The sequence below is a fragment of the Euleptes europaea genome, chromosome 19 (genome assembly GCF_029931775.1).
Source record: "Euleptes europaea isolate rEulEur1 chromosome 19, rEulEur1.hap1, whole genome shotgun sequence".
NCBI classification, from domain to species: domain Eukaryota; kingdom Metazoa; phylum Chordata; class Lepidosauria; order Squamata; family Sphaerodactylidae; genus Euleptes; species Euleptes europaea.
This window is the reverse complement of record NC_079330.1, coordinates 21,909,401-21,926,593: the sequence shown is the minus strand read 5'-3', so window position 1 is coordinate 21,926,593 and position 17,193 is coordinate 21,909,401. Positions and strand designations below refer to the sequence as shown.

At 45.2% G+C, this 17,193-nt stretch overlaps 1 protein-coding gene across 1 annotated transcript in view; it reads right to left on the bottom strand.

Annotated features, from left to right (window-relative positions):
* Positions 1-335: 335 nt before the first annotated feature.
* CLIP2 (CAP-Gly domain containing linker protein 2) overlaps positions 336-17,193 on the bottom strand; it is a 41,730-nt gene continuing 24,872 nt past the window's right edge. Inside the window, exons 9-16 of the mRNA XM_056864993.1 lie at positions 12,499-13,443; positions 10,749-10,806; positions 8,886-8,969; positions 6,738-6,894; positions 5,009-5,168; positions 4,572-4,757; positions 1,514-1,576; positions 336-427 (exon numbers count right to left, since the gene is read on the bottom strand). Coding sequence (XP_056720971.1) covers positions 416-427; positions 1,514-1,576; positions 4,572-4,757; positions 5,009-5,168; positions 6,738-6,894; positions 8,886-8,969; positions 10,749-10,806; positions 12,499-13,443 — 1,665 coding nt within the window. The 3' untranslated portion in view covers positions 336-415. The remainder of the gene's footprint in view (positions 428-1,513; positions 1,577-4,571; positions 4,758-5,008; positions 5,169-6,737; positions 6,895-8,885; positions 8,970-10,748; positions 10,807-12,498; positions 13,444-17,193) is intronic.

Genomic DNA, 17,193 nt, shown 5'->3' with positions numbered 1-17,193 from the left:
TCATGTGTTTCGGGAAGAAGCCGCCGATATTTCCGACAGGCCACCGGAATGAGGCATCTCCCATCGGCTGACGTAGCGAGGAGTCCACAGTCACGGAACGCTGCTAAAAGCTCAAGGCAATACTGGAGGAGAAATTAAAACGGAGACAGGACCGCTGTAGTGCTTCTTCTGCAACAAGGCCCATCTTGGCAAATCTGAACCGCCGGGGTGGGGGGTGGGGGGAGAGAACTGCCCTGTTTACGTCCATGAATATATGCCAGAAACAGAGTTGTGCTCTTAGAGTGGAAACACTGGTAAATGGCCTTTAGGTGGTACTAAAGCTGGGAACGGGATTGGGAAGGGGCATCTCTTGTCCGGCCCGTTTCTGGGAGCAGATCCTAGTGTAGCGCAGTCCTCTTCAACCTCTTCTCCTTCATCAGTGCTTCTCCTAAAGACAAAGGAGAGAGGGGATTATGATGAGAATACACACAGAGCTGCCTTCTACAGAGCCAGACCCTTGTGGGGAGGGGGAGGGAAGGCAATTTGTAAGCCGCTTTGAGACTCACACATGAACACATGAAGCTGCCTTCTACTGACTCAGACCCTTGGTCCATCAAAGTCAGTATTGTCTACTCAGAGCGGCAGCGGCTCTCCAAGGTCTCAGGCAGAGGTCTTCGCATCACCTACTAGCCTAGTCCCTTTAACCAGAGATGCCGGGGATCGAACCTCGGACCTTCTGCATGCCAGGCAGATGCTCTACAAACTGGGCACAACTGCTCACTGTCGCCTTCCAAAAAGCCCAAGAGAAAGGAGGGGGCGCTGGAAGTGAGCAGTGACTCACCAAAGCACATATTGAAATAAACGTTGTTATTCTTTAAGGTGTCTCTGGACTTTGGTCTTATTTTGCTACAACAGACTAACATGGCTCCCCCTTTGCAATCATCCCCAGAGAGGTGGCCTGAGTTAGTGTTGGGGCCCAGCAGGCCTGCTTGGGTGGGGCGTCACCATTTCCATGAGGTGGCAAGAGCGTCGCCAGCCTAAAGTCATCCAGAGAGCTTCCACGTCAGAGCGGGGATTCGAACCCCGATCCTAGTCCAATAACCTAACCACTATACCACATCAACCTTGGAGACCAGGGGCGGATTTAGGTTTGATGAGGCTCTAAGCTATTGAGGGTAATGGGAACCTTTATATGTCCAGTTGTCCCTTGTCAACAACAAATTGTCGCTGTTTTTTGTGTTGAATATATGCTATATGGTAATTTAAGGACCTAATAGGTATCTAAAGCCATTTACGCATAACAAAACATGTATTTTATCAAAGTAATTGCTGAACGGAAATACAATTAAGAAGAAGTATATTAATAGTGAAATAATTATTATTTCCTTTAAATTTTTTGGGGGGCCCCAGGAGAGTGGGCCCCTAAGCTATAGCTTGTTTAGCTCATATGTATATCCGGCACGGTTGGAGACAGAAGAACGGTCAGGCGAGGGAAAGGAGGCAGACATGCACGCTAGACAGATTCATCACCCACCTCCTGCTTGTGAGATTTATCCTGCTGATGGATCCCATTTGCAGAGCCAGAATTTCCAATTGTCTAAAACAAAGAGGAGGAAAATCACTGGGTGCGTCTTAGGTGAGCTATGAATCCACATTACACAACCATCAGAACAGTCACTAAGAACAGAGCCCAGCACCATTAAAACATCAGACCGCTTACACCTTTTACGCATGGCTGTTTTCCTCACCGTCAACCCTCTGAGGACTTTGGGTCTTTGATTTTATTATGCATGACGTTTCCTTCCGTCAGAGGTTGCCTCGCTCTCCCCCTGAGTTTATCCACGTTTTGTGCAGGTTTTCACATTCGAGATCAAACTCGTCTCTGAAAACGCGGGCAAAACGCAGGGAAAGGCAGGGGGAGAGCGAGGCGACCTCTGAGGGTCGGAAACGGCACGCATAATCAACACAAAGGCTCAAAGTCGGCAGAGGGTTGCCAGTGAGGGAAACAGCCATGCATAAAAGGCCTAAGATGTAAGCAGTAACAAAACCACACCACCTCATTTTTTTTTTTTAAAGTGCAGCCATGTGAATTTTAGACACGAATGAAATCATCTCCTGAACAGAATGATGCATGCAGGACCACAGCCTCCCTCTTAAGGCAAAACTCGACTCCTGCACAAGAGTGGCAAAGCTGCTTAAACTGGGGGCCCCAACCTTTTTTTTTTTATAAAAAAAATTTTATTTCTCAAATTAATTCAAATTCAGTTACAAATATCCATTAACATATTGTGTAATCTAGTAAGTTCTATCTTGTAATTTAACATGTATATATAACATTGACTTCCCCTCTCCCCTCCTCTGTCCATTTATTATCATTGTTACTCTTTTTGTATTTATTGTCTAATTCTTTATAATAAATCACTTATGTCTATATCATATATATCTAGTTGACCATTGTCACTTCTTAATTATCTCAACAAATCTGAATTAGATCAAAGCATATCCCTTAATATCACAAATAAATTCATTCATACAATATATTGTCCATGCCTCCCATTCTACCCCAAATTCAGTATCTTCGTTTGATTTATTTTTGATTTATATTTTGATTATTATCTTTTTAATGCTGTAAGTTTTGCCATTTCAGTAATTCCACCATTTTATCTATCCAAGCGGTCTTATCAGGTATCTCCGACATTTTCCATTTCTTGGCATGGGGACCCAACCTTTTTGAGCCTGCGGGCACCTTTACAATTCTGACAGAGGGTGGCGGGCGCAACTACAAAATGGCTGCTGCGGGAGGCGGAGCCAACTGCACAACATCAGGGAGTGAGGTCATGCATAACTCTGGCGGTAACTCTTCAACGTTTCAGGCAGAAGCTCGGTTTAAACAGGATGCCTTTTAAAACAAATGTAGCATTTATTCCCTTCAGCGATAGGTGCTGCCACGTTCGGTCAGGGCATCTGACGTGGAAGCAGGCGGATTAGCAGTTATCCAGGACACACCACCAGAACTCCTTGCTTTATAGAAAACAGTGTTGTTTAATATACAGTGCACAGATACAAAAGACAAACTGTCACGTGCACTTCTCTCCACCAAACTTCCCAACACAGAGTTACAGTTACATAGGTTTATATACATAACTCCACCTGAAACCAATAAGGCCACCTGCAGACCTGGCCACAGTATTACATCATCCTTACTGCTTCAAACCAGTTAGTTGCAGTTCACCCTAGAACCTGCAAGGCTATTGCTGCCTCTTGCATCATCCCAGATGCCTCTGATCTGACAGCTACCTGTCAGCTGTCTCTGTCAGATTATTATGGGCAACTTGTTACTCTGACAGAATCTGAACACTTAATTCACGTGTTATCGCACTGTACTTTTTATCTGAGACCAAGGAATGTTTTAATTAGACCTCTGTTGTCTAGCACTCAGAGCTTTTCAGACCAGCAGTTTGGTGGTGTTTCTTTTATTGGACAGAAATGCTCTTATTACTCAACAAGTAGCCAGATACTTGTTAGTTGCAGCAAGGATACGTGAACAGCTTGCACGTGCCTTTAGAACAGGGGTGTCAAACGTAAGGCCCAAGGGCCGGATCCGGCCCCTTGAGAGCTCTTATCTGGCCAGCAAGCTAGCTACCACCCCCCCACTCTCAATTTGGGCTGCAAGGCATGCCCCCCCCCCGACCAAGTGTTGTATCTGGCCCTCATAACAATTGAGTTCGATACTCCTGATGTAGATATTGCCACTGCTAACATTATTTTAATGTTTTATAGACTGTTTGGTTTCTGTAACCCTGTTTTATCATTATGGTGCGATAAATGCCTAATAACGGTGGTGATGAATATACAAGTTGACAGTGCTCAAGCTCAACTGATCGATCATACCCCCAAAGAACTAGCTATGAGGAAACTGAACTAGTCTAAACCATCATCATGTTTTGATACAATTAATGAAAAACATTACTAACTGCTGAAATCACTTAATTGATATAAACCTTAGTTATTTACTATGACTGTTAAGCGCTATGTTGACTATACCCACAGTGAAAAGCATCTGAAAAGAACATTCTAGCATCTTATAGGAACAAGCAATTATCAACTTCTTGGAAGTATACTAGCAATTATCATTCGTTTATATCCTAAAACTGTCTGTAATCTCTAACATCCAAAAATATTAACTGATTTTAAATCACATGTATTTATCGAAGAGTGGTTTCCCTCTCTGTTTGTACCATGGCATCCATGAGCATAACATTGCGGGACTCCAACCTAGATCATATCCTCTAAAACTGGAGATGCCAGGAACCAAACCTTGAACCTTCTGCATTCAAATCAAATGCTCTACCATTGGAGCCACAGCCCCTTCCTAACTTTCTTAAACTGAATCAGGCCATTAGTCTGTCAAGGTCAGTACTGTCTACTCTTGATTTGTCTTCAGGGTCTCAGACTGAAGTCTTTCACATCACATCAATCACTGGAGATGCCAGGGATTGAACCTGGGACCTTCTGCATGCCAAGCAGATGCTCTTCCAGATGTAAAAGTGGCTACGGAGAGCAGAGCATCCTTGTGACGGGGAGCCGCCTACCTGTGTTTTTTCGGGACAAGTCCTCATCGCCTCCATCAGCTTCTCCATCTGCTGGCCCTGCTCCAAGGCATTTCGCAGGACGTCCTCGGTGCTAACCAGCCGATGCTGCAACCGGAGGACCTCCGACTCCGACGAAGGGTCTATCAGAGAATATCGCCTCTGATCCGTTACTGATTTCTCCTTATCCTGTTGCGGAGGGAGAAGAATTAAGAACCCATTCGTCTGCACAGGAAAGATTCTCGCAACTGGGACCCACATTATCACCTGATCTTTTTTCCTGTACCATACAGGACGAATAAAATACCTTTCGTTAGCAAAACAAAAGGTATTTGCAGCTAGTAGATACATGGTGGGGTTCTTCACTCCTAAGTCCCAACTCTTAGCATGGTGTCGTGTGTGCCGAGACACTCTGATTGCCTCACCAGCCCGGATCTTACCAGAATAATCAGCTTCTCCCTTAGGCCTTTGATGTCGTCTTTGAGCTTCTGCTCCTTCAGCCGCCATTCGGCTTTATGTACTTCACGGCTCAAGTCCCGCTCGGGCCCAGGCGAATGTCGGTTGGCTTCCAAGAGCAGAGCACGCAGTTCGTTGAGGCTTCTGGAGGAAGGACAAAGGAAGCATTGCAAAGATGTTGGAAGGCCAAAGACGCTGATTTACCTCAAGTCAGACCATTTGCCCATCCAACTCAGGATGATCTACTTCAGTGTTCATGTGAACTTGGAGAAGTCAAGACTAGAGAGCATATTTTCTTTAAATGCCCTATTTATAATCAGCTCCAACTCACCATCTTATCTCCACTATTGGAAAACCTATCTGGCTATTCGAACAAATATAAACTTGAAAAATTACTGGCGGACGAAAACCCTTTGACCACAAGACAGGTTGCCAAATTTTGCGTTGCGGAGATTAAAGTACGCAGTAAATCAAAAAGCAAAGACGCAGACAAAGTTTGAGCTTTAACTACTGGATTTCAAAAGTGGAGAAACCTGATGGCTGTTCTGTTCATAAATTATTGTGCAGTAATTTGTTTTTAGGAGCCCCGTGGCACAGAGTGGTAAGATGCAGTACTGCAGTCCAAGCTCTGCTCACGACCTGATCCCGACGGAAGTTGGTTTCAGGTAGCCGGCTCAAGGTTGACTCAGCCTTCTACCCTTCCGAGGTTGGTCAAATGAGGACCCAGCTTGCTGGGGGTAAAGGGAAGATGATTGGGGAAGGCACTGGCAAACCACCCCGTAAAACAAAAGTCTGCCTAGTAAACGTCAGGAAGTGACGTCACCCCATGGGTCAGGAATGACCTGGTGCTTGCACAGGGGACCTTTACCTTTACCTTTAATTTGTTTTTAATTTTGATAAATTTTTATAATGTATTTTATCTGAAATGCTGTATGATTGCTACATATAGTGTGTATTTATTGGTCTTTGACCACAAATAAAATTCAATCAATACTTCAGTGGATTCTACCCATGGGTTTCTGGTGCCTGTTTGCTTCATCCACAAAGCATCTCTGCCTCCCTCCAAAATAGCCAATCCTCATTTTCAGGAGTTCCTCTATCTCTCCTCTTTAGAAAATGTCTACGCCGCCTCTCCAGAGAATCTGCCTGAGGAGGCATACAAAATAAAACATAACGCACCATAAAAGCTGTTAATAAGTAATAAACTGTTAGAACCCAGCTATTAAAACAGCATGAAACATTGAGCATCTTAAAACGAGTTTCACAAAACTTGTTCTCGGGCTAGAAGCAGACTACAAAAACAATATTAAAAGAACCGCCCCTGAATTAGAAGCCCAGGTAATGAGAAATGTTTCAGCCGGGTGCCTAACAGAGAGTAGGATAGGTGCCCGGTGAGCCTCAAGAAAAAGGAGTTCTAACAGTGAGGTGCCACCACATATAAGGTCCTGTGCCTCTAAAGACAGGAGCCCTGAGAGCAGGGCTTGTGAGGCAGATATTAACTGACAGCCTGGATACGTTCAAGCATTATATGCATTGAAAGCATTCTTTCCACACCATTTTGCTATTACTTCCGTTGGGAAGCTCACATTATTTCCCATGTGCGGCTGAGGATCTCAGCTCTTGGTGCGCAAATCACTCCTTTCGCCAGCACTAAACCTTATTTTATCCCTGAGATGAGCAAGGAGGAAGGGAGGGAGCTTGAAAAAACCTGACCTTTCTTTTTTTAGTAGCTCCTGGCTGATCAGCACCAGCTGTCCAGAAGCATCGTGGGTTTTCTTGGAGACTGTTTCGAGTTCTGACTCCAACCTCTTCTTCTCTTTCAAGAGACCGTCTGCCTTCTTCTCTGTACTTTTGCATCTGTTTTCCAGTGCTGGTAGACAGAACGAAGGAAGGAAATGCATGATAAAGCACAATCTTGTCCTTCTGAACAGTAGGGTAGGAAGAGGCCAAATCTGGCCTGCTTTCAGATGTCATAACAACAATGGTTGGTTTGGCATGAGGGAAAAGAGGGAGGGAACACAGGCATCTAAGGACTTCCTGGCTCATTGTGAGAATGAACCAGAAGTCCATGGGCTTAGAAGAAGAAGAAGAAGAGTTGGTTTTTATATGCCAACTTTCTCTACCACTTAAGGGGGACTCAATCCGGCTTACAATCACCTTCCCTTCCCCTCCCCACAACAGACACCCTGTGTGGTAGGTGGGGCTGAGAGAGCTGCGACTTGCCCAAGGTCACCCAGCTGGCTTCATGTGTAGGAGTGGGGAAACAAATCCTGTTCACCAGATTAGCGTCCGCCGCTCATGTGGAGGAGAGGGGAATCAAACCCGCTTCTCCAGATCAGAGTCCACTGCTCCAAACCACCACTCTTAACCACTACCCCACGCTGGCTCTCTTATGTATGGCTTATGTATGCCCTTCTCCTCCATGTGGTGTATAGACTGAAGACTTCCTGTTTGGAACAGTCTGAATCAGGCAAAATGACAAACTGTGGCTTTAGACAGTAGAAAAGAGCAAGAGCCTAGTAGCACCTTAAGGACTAATAAAATTTCTGGCAGGGTATTAGCCTTCATGAGTCACATGAAAAGCAATCACTGTAATATTTCTGGGAGGCATGGCTTAAAAGACCTTTCCTCTAAGCAGCAACTAAAACATCTTTCACAGCAATTTCTAAGCCTTGCTCTAGACAGCAGCTAAAGTCACCTTAGGGCACATGTACCAATTACTAATTGCTTGACCTGGTAAACTGTAAGGGAATGTCCCTAAACCGTAAGTTCTATCACTACAGCTGCTGGGGCAGTTTGGATTGGGGGAATAGTAAAGAGAGGAGGGTCCCACTTTCCTCCCTGATAGTAACATCTTAGGAAGCATTTCTAAGTTCCAGTGGTGGTGGGGGAGACAAATATCCACATTTTATCTCTTGTTTTTCCTTACCAAGACAAATAGCAGAATTGGGCAAGGTGTAATGCCTTAGACTCAGCTGAGATGCAAGGGAGATACAATGAAGGCGTTGCAGAAGAACGCACATGCCCATTTTGCATGGATCAAATAGACATTGTTTTAGCATGTTCACCAAATAATATTGCACAAAATAAATATATAACTCCCTGGATAAAACAGCTAATGACACTTTCTGAGAAGCGGATATTGCATTATCTGCTATCAAGCAGATCAGTGAATTGCCTGAGAGACGTGGCAACTTTTCTCTTTATAGTGCCTAGAAGAAATTAATCTTCATTCCCCCCCTTTTTAAGTGTGAATGGCAGATGAATAGCTAATGGCTGTTAAATCTGGTGAAAGGAAGCACATCCAACCAACATACAGGAGTGCCCCAGAGTCTCTACCCTGATTAAAATTCCTACCCTCTACATTAAATTTGCCCCACTACTGAATGCAGCTCCATAATGCCGCTTCTGCATGCAGAAAACACCACGTCAGGGGGGAGAAAGAGTCAGTCTTCTCCTTGTTCAGGGAACTGTAAACCCCCCCCCCCAATCATCATAATGAGAAGACAAGAGTCACTGGAAAAGACAATCACGCTAGGAAAAGTTGAAGGCAGCAGGAAAAGAGGAAGACCCAACAAGAGATGGATCGACTCTATAAAGGAAGCCCCTGCCCTTAATTTTCAGGCTGTTGAGGACAGGACGTTTTGAAGGACACTGATTCATAGGGTCGCCATGAGTCGGAAGCAACTTGACAGCACTTAACATACACACACCCCAGTCATGTGAACCTCCCCCCACAGTCTGAAGTGGTACAACCCAGACACAAGTGAATCCCCAACTAGGCCTGTGATGGATGTGACTCCAGGCAGGACCACAGCAACAGCGCGTCGTCCTGCCCAACACCAGGCTAAGGAAACTTACCACTTACTTGGGCCCTTAAAGTGTCCGTCTGGGAGATGAGCGAGGAGACCTCTTTGTCCTTCTTGCTCAGCCTGTCCTGGAGATCTTTAAAAGAAGACGAGAAGGTCAGGTGACCTTCGGGACTCGTGTTTACCGTGCATTTCACAAAGGATGACTGAGAAGAGCTCCAGGAGGCTCTCCACGAATTCCGTGAGGAGACAACAATGGTGCAGATGAAGTTCAGTGTTGGTAAGTATAAGGTGATGCACACTGGAACAAAAAATCCTAACTTCAAGTATAGGCTGATGGGGTCTGAACTTGCTGAGACTGAGAGCGGGGAAAGATCTTGGGGTCATAGTGGATAGTTCAATGAAAGTATCAACCTTAAGTGCTACAGCGGTGAAAAAGGCAAATTCTATGTTGGAGATTATTAGGAAAGGGATTGAAAATAAAACAGCCAATAATGCCCGTGTATCAATCTATGGTGCAGCCTCATTTGGAACACTGTCTACAGTTCTACTCACCGCATCTCAAAAAGGACATTACGGAGCTGGAAAAAGTACACATGAGGGCAACCAAGATGATTAGGGGGTTAGAGCACCTTCCTTATGAGGAAAGCCTGAAGAGTCTGGGACTTTTCAGTTTAGAAAAGAGACAAATAAGGGGGTCTATAAAATTATGCATGAGGTGGAGAGAGTTGACAAAGAGAACTTTTCTCCCCTCTTCCAAAATGCTAGAACTCAAGGGCATCCGATGAAGCTGATGGGCAGCAGGAAATACCTCTTTACGCAGACAAAAAGAAATACTTCTTTACACAAAGCATGGTTAAAATGTGGAATTCTCTGCCAGAGAATGTAGTGATGGCCACAGGATTAGACAGCTTTAAAAGGGGATTAGACTGAGTCATGGAGGATAGATCTATCAGTGGCTACTAGCCATGGTGACTGAAGAGAGCCTCCACGTTCAGAGGCAGTCAACCTCTGAATCCCAGTGTCAGGAGGCAATATCAGGGGAAGACCTCGGCCTCCATGCCCTGTTTGTTAGACCTCCAGAGGAACTGGCTGGCCACTGTGTGAGACAGGATGCTGGACTAGATGGACCACTGGTCTGATCCTGCAGGGAGCATCTTATGTTCTTGTGTTATGTGCTTACTTCACAGGGTTGTTTGTGAGCATAACAGTAACAGTAAACAGTACCTTTATTGGCATTAACAATAGGAAAACAGAACAAAGAAACAGCTAGATATACATCTAAAAACAAAGAATTACACATTTCATCAATAATTACATTATAAAACCGTTAATTATGAGCTCCCCTCCTCCTTCAAAACCTTGGCGAAAAATTCAGCTACCTGGTTGGTAACTTCAGGACAATTATCAGCAAGTATATAATCTATATCTCCGGTAGACACCGCATTAGTGAATTGGGGAAGCGAACCAATTAAACAAAACCGAAGCTGTGTGAAAAGTGGACAATATAAGAGAATATGATGTATTGTGTCGGGTTCTTTACATTGACACCTACAGCATCTTGCTTCTCGTGGAATTCCCTTATATCTACCATTAACAACAGCTGAAGGAAATATGTTAAATCTGGCCATCAAAAAGGCTCTATAATGAGAGGGTATAATTAAGTTTAAAAAATACTGAGCCATAGAGTTTGGTAAGAGAGGCCTAAAAAACGTGGAGAACAGATACCTTCTGCATCGGCTTTTATTGATTGGGAGTCAATGTCCCATATCCTTTTGTGAGCATAAAATGGAGATAGGGAAAACAATGCACGCCACCCAAGCTCCTCAGAGGAAGGGTGGGATAAAAATGAAATGGAGTCCACCATGCCAAATTCTGAAGTAGATTTGGAACCCAGATTCCCACACAAGGTTACCTTCCATCATCTGCTTCATCTTGATCTTTTCTTCAGAAATGTCATTCGTCTCAATCATCTGCAGCAAACATAAAAACAAGGCATGTGCACAGAATGTTGATATTGCTGAGGTTAATGCAAATGAAAGGGGAAACATGCATTAAGCTCGTCGTTGTGTTTTCTGCATGGAATTGTTTTATTTATTTCAAATATTTTTGTCCTGTTTTTCAGCCAAAATGGTTTCCAGCGTAACTCACTGGAATCAAAAACCCACACAGGTGATACTTAAAATGTAATGCAAACAGTTCTTTGGGGAGAGATTAGCAGCTCTGTCCAGACTCAGTAGAGAAATGCTGTTTATTTACCAGTCAATGTGCATACCCCCCAAGTCAGGTTGAAGAAGCCAGGAGGCTATCTACAGACCCATGCGGCTGGTGCCATTTTGGCAAAATAGCCTTAAACTTTGGGGGATGCGCTGTGCCATTTTGTAAGACCCTGCTTGATAATCCCAGCATGGTGTTGGATTTGGATCTGGGAGACCTGGGCTTAATCCAGCCCTCTGCCATGAAGCTCGCAGGGTGACCTTGGATCAGGCTGATATCTCATCTTTACCTACTTCACAGGAATGTTATGACAATATCATGGGAAAGGGAGAATGGTGTATGCAGCCCTAAGCGCCTTGGAGAAAGGCAGGCTAAAAATGCAGCAGAGACAAGTTCGAGAGGGCTGTTTCTTCTAGCACCTACCACATTTTTTCCCTACCGGGTGTGCGTTTTTTAAAAATTCTGCTCTTTATCTGCTGCTCCTTCATTTACACCTATCTTATTATTGTCATGGGCCCAGTGGCGCAGAGTGGTAAGCTGCAGTACTGCAGTCAAAAGCTCTGCTCATGACCTGAGTTCAATCCCAACGGAAGATAGTTTCAGGTAGCCGGCTCAAGGTTGACTCAGCCTTCCATCTTTCCAAGGCCGGTAAAATGAGTACCCAGCTTGCTGGGGGGAAAGTGTACACGACTGGGGGAGGCAATGGCAAACCACCCCGTAAACATAGTCTGCCTACTAAACGTCGGGATGTGACGTCACCCCATGGGTTAGTAATGACTGGGTGCTTGCACAGGGGACTACCTTTACCTATTATTTTCATAAATATTTTGTGTTTCTGATTTTATCGTCTTACCAGCTTGGATCCTGCCTAGAATTTGGTGGGAAATTCTAGGTGTGGTCTAAACCACCAATTTTACCAGAAGCCACTTGGATGACAGGCCAAGAAAAAATAAACAAATAAGCGTTCTATTGTTTTCTAAGCAGCTTATGCCCAGGTAAGCATGCATAGGGTTGTAAGCTTGTATGTGTTACATGCCATCAAGTCACTTCCAACTTATGGCGACCCTATGAATTAATTATAGGACTTTTTGGAGGTAAATAACAGCTTTGCTTAGGTCTTGCAAACTGAGGGCCGTGGCTTCCTTGATTGAGTCAATCCATCTCATCTCGAGTCTTCCTCTTTTCCTACTGCCTTCAGCTTTCCCTAGCATTATCGTCTTTTCCAATGAGTCTTGTCTTCTCATAAGGTGACCAAAGTACGATAGCCTCAGTTTAGTTGTTTTAGCTTCTAGGGTGAATTCAGGCCGGTTTTGATCTAGAACCCATTTATTGGTCTTTTGGGCAGTTGTAGCCTTATTCCTATGCCAACAGCTCCGAGAGCTTTAAAAAAGAAGCCTCCACGGCAGCCTATTGAAAAACAAATTGCCAATTAAACCCCACAGTCTTACGTTTGCATGTTGAGAAGGATGGAGAGTCTCCGCACACTGCAACTTGTTCTCCAGAACGAGGATTTTCTCCTGCAGCCGCTGGACCTCTTGCTTACTCTGGGCTTCGGTTTTCTGCAGTGTCTCATAGTCTAGCATCTTTTTCTCGGCCAGGGAGATCTGCTCTTTCAAGAAACCGATGGCTTGCGCTTGGTCCTTGTAGTCACCATGCAGCTTCTCCAATTCGTGCACTCGGAAATCCGCGTCTCGACACTTCTCCTTCAGGTCCTGAAGCTCGAGGAGGTGCTGGTTGGCTTTGGTTTCCAGCTGCATCTTCCAGTTATTACCGCTTTCTTCGACCTCATCCTTGGCTTCTTGCAGCTTTAGCTTCAGGCCCTCCTTTTCTTTAATGTGAACCGCAGTCTCGATGTCATGCTTGGCTTTGAGATTCTCTAGTTCCAGCTGGTGCTCCATCTTGACGCTCTCCACGATGGCCTTCAGCTCCACAATCTCCTTCTGCTGGGAGTCAGGACCCGTGTTCAAGGTAGCTTTGAGATCCTCCAGGGACTTCTGGTGGTCAGATGCTAAAGTGTCCAGCTTGGACTTCCAGTTGTCCATCAACCCCATATTCTCATTGGTGGCTTGCTGAACTCTCTGCTTGAGGTCTACGATTTCCTGAGAGTATTTCTCATTGAGGGCTTTCAGCTTCTCACCTTCCTGTTGATGTTTTTTCAAGGTTTTCTCGTACTTCTCCTTCAGGTGGACACTCTCTTTCTGGTGCTCTTTATTAGCGGAAAGCAACTGGTCTCGCAAGCGGAGGGCTTCTGTCTGCAGGCCCAGACTGTGATCCGGAGAATCCGGCTGGTGAGAGTTTTTGAGGCACTGCCTCAGTTCCTCCACTTCGCTCTTCCTTAAGCTCAGTTCTTCCTCTAGTTGGAGGATTCTGGATTGTTCTGCTACCGTGGTCAACTGAAACAGTTTATAATAAAAAAAACACATGCACAGGAGAGAGAAAAATCAGCGCTTGCGTTTCCATGCTTTGCCATTCTCTAGGGCCCCTTCACACATTATGATTTCTTTTTCAGGTACCAAGATGGTTTTAGCATATACCTATGCATTTAAAAGCATAAACACCAATACATTCAGAAAGACCAGCGTCAGAAGGGTACATTTGCCAAGGGACTGGAAACTGTACCAGCTCAAGTGCCCACTCTGTGGCAAACCGGGATTTGCTGTTGCATAATGTGTGAAAATGACCCTTAGCGGAAGCGAGATGTCAGGACCCCACCGGGGCTGAACCCAGACAGAGATTCCTCACCTGAAGGAGAGGAGGAGGATCTGAATACCTGGAGGCTCAGAAGACACACACCCCCACAATGTTTCCAGAGCCCCAACTTTTCATCACTAGCAATTAACCTTCCTGATGCCCCTTAGAGGAGTCTGTTCCCAGGTCCAGCCCTGGGAGGGTACTGACAGAAGACAGCTTTCATGTATATTAGTAATGCAAACATAAAATCCATTTGAAATATGATATCTATCTATATTTTGCACCAGGGTAACGTAGGTAACACCAGAGAGTGATGGAATCTTGAAACCTGGCTAGAATAGCTGCTTTGTATACTCTTGGCCTGCTGCCAGGGCTGGACTTGCCAATCAAGATATGAAAATCTCAGCAAGTTACCATCTCACTACGTTGCCTTCAGCAAATACCTCCTTCTCAGCCTCAGTTTCCCTGTCTGTAAAATGGGCACGTTATTGCACAGGGGTTGTCGCCCACTGACTTCAGTGTCACCACTCTCCTGCAGTCACATGGTTTACCCTGGTGTAAAAGTCCCTTATTTTATTTTATTTTAAATCCCATGGAATGTACTTAGAAATTGTTAGCAAAGTTTTAAAAAGGAGTAAGAATGGGAGAATGCAAGATGGAAAAGCGGGTTGCTGGCTGTGATTAATGATGGGCTCGGAAGCAGCTTGCTATTTTATGAGGCGCAACATGTTCAGCTTGCAAATTATGGGAAGGAAAAAATGGAAGAACAGGAAGGCACCAAGGGGCATTTCAGAAGCAGGAAGTCTGGCCAAGATTGGCCATCCCAAGAAGAAGACAGGTCAAGCCTCTTCCATCAAATCTACTCAAGGGTCTAGAAACCTGGGCACAGTCAGGGGGAGAGAGGAAAGCCTCACCTTGGGTCCTGCCAAACCGCATGACAATGACAGCCAAGAGAAGCCGTGGCCTCTGGCTTTAGGATCAACTCAGCATTTCCATCCTACATTCCAGCTCGGCCAGGACCATGGACAGCTACACCTATCTCTAACCCAGGAGCATGGGTTCTCCAAGCCAAGAGGCTAGAAATCCATTGAGGAAGATGGTAAGCTACAGCAAAAAAAAGCAAGAAGGAGGAGCTCAAGGGGCAGCGTGCAGAAGGCACTGCTCCATTGATCAGGCAAGGGCAGAAGGCCTAGACTCCATTTATACCAGGCCCAACCAATCCAGAGGCTTCATGCTGTCTGCCCATCAAGGAACTGATGCTATACACTGCTATTCCCTTTGTTGCCAGAAGGGGGCTCCAAGACCTGAGTGTAGACAATCCACAGAAGCTCCGAGCTCAATCCTTAGAGTAAAAAAATCGTTGTAATGCTGGACTTAGCATCAACCTGGGGGGATCAAGATCATAATTCCTTCCTATGGTTAGGGCAGCTGCACGGTAAGTTTCCACTGCATGGGTCAGGAGGCTGGAGTGCCAGACCCTTTCCCCTCCCCACCAAGTAAGTATCTACATGGCATTCCAAGTCAAGCTCAGCTTTTGCTAGTAACAAAGACAAAGTTTCTAGTCCCAGTGGTCGATGGGGTTTTCCCAGTAGGTAACATTCTCATCAGATCTCAGAAGCTAAGCAGGGTCAGGCCTGGTTAGTACTTGGATGGGAGACCACCAAGGGTCATTATGCAGAGGAAGGCAAAAGCAAACCACCTCTGTTAGTCTCTTGCCTTGAAAACACTGCTGGGTCGCCAGAAGTTGGCTGCGACTTGACGGCAATTTACGCACACCCACAATTCTTAATTGCTCTACCTGTCACAATTTGACAACAAAGTGGTATCCAGGGCCACCTGTGATCTACCAGCATGCACAGCAAATGTATGAGACGGGGCCTCAGATGCGATTGTGAGATTCAGCATCCTGTGGTGCAAACACCAAATTCCAAGAATATCTGGGTCTAGCTGTTATGCCTGTTGAGGAGGGGGGGTATCAGTTTTTCTGAGTCAAATACTTAGACTCCATAGATTAGCAATATCTCAGGCCAACCTCCTTGGATGCCTGCTGTTATCAGAGGATCTGCAGCCGGGGCTGGAGATCTCTGTCCCTCCTGCTTAGGATCAGGCCCTTCAGCCCTTCTGCTGATGCCACAGTATAGGAGTGGAGGTGAGAAGAATATAACCCCCTCCAGACAGAGTACCGTAGATGCAGGCATCTCAGGGTCATCTCCCAGCACCACCCACCTTACCACCCTTTGGATGTTCAACACACACTTTTTCGATTAGAATCACAGCCTTCAGGAGCCAGAATTATGGAATTTGGTTTTGAGGCAGAATCCTTCAGGGTCCCAAGAATTCTGCAATGATAATGAGCGAAACTGGATTTGCCAAGTGGAAATTAACCGGGGCCTGCAGGTGTTTAAGTTTGTGCAGATCCTTTTTACCACCCCACGGGTTTGTCAGCTTTCTGATCGGATGCAGATGCGCGGGAAAAAATATCTTTTGAAGGGCGGTCTTGTCTCTTATCAGCCCAGCCCAACAATAAGGTCAGCATCAAGTGTGCCCCTCATTTACTAAAATGAAGGTGGGTGGCTATATCAGGCAGGGGCTTCTTTAGGGTGGCCCCTCAGCTGCAGTATACTTTCCCACCATTATATGCCCGGTGCCTTCTCTATTAAAAAAAATCTGGTGCCTGAAATTTAAGTCTTTGCAGCTTTTGTCTGAAATGCACAATCGCTAACAAACATGCCATTTACATTCTGTGGTTATTATTGTTATTATTCCTGGCTAGCCCGATCTCGTCAGATCTCAGAAGCTAAGCAGGGTCGGCCCTGGCAAGTATTTGAATAGGAGACCTCCAAGGAATACCAGGGTCGTGACATGGAGGCAGGCAAGGGCAAACCACCTCTGAACATCTCTGGCCTTGAAAACCCCACCAGGGAATGCCATAAGTCAGATGTGACTTGATGGCCAAAAAAAATTATTACTGCTGTCACATCTATTAGCTGCAGAAAAGAGCAAAAGTCCAGTAGCACCTTAAAGACTAGCAAAATTTCTGAGCTTTCATGATCCACAGCTCACTTATTCAGATGTGGCTCACAAAAGCTCATACCCTGACAGAAATTTTGTTAGTCTTTAAGGTGCTACTGGACTCTGGCTCTTTTCTACTGCTATTGACCGACTAACGTGGCTACCCATCGACAACTATTAACTGTAACCATTTTTTAGCCCACCTTTCAGCCAGGACATGGTTTCGTGGGGGCCTGGATTGAATAAAACTTAAAGATATTAAAAACATGATCAGAACCAAGAGGAAAAGTTAATTCTAGTTTGTAAAACCAAAAGCAGCAGGAAAAAAATATCTATATAAAACAAACTTGGCCTTAGGTTTGAATGCATTTCTGTTCATGAAGCCACTTTGCATCTGTAGTACTGATGGCTTAAGTGGTGATGGGCAAGCTGAATTCAGG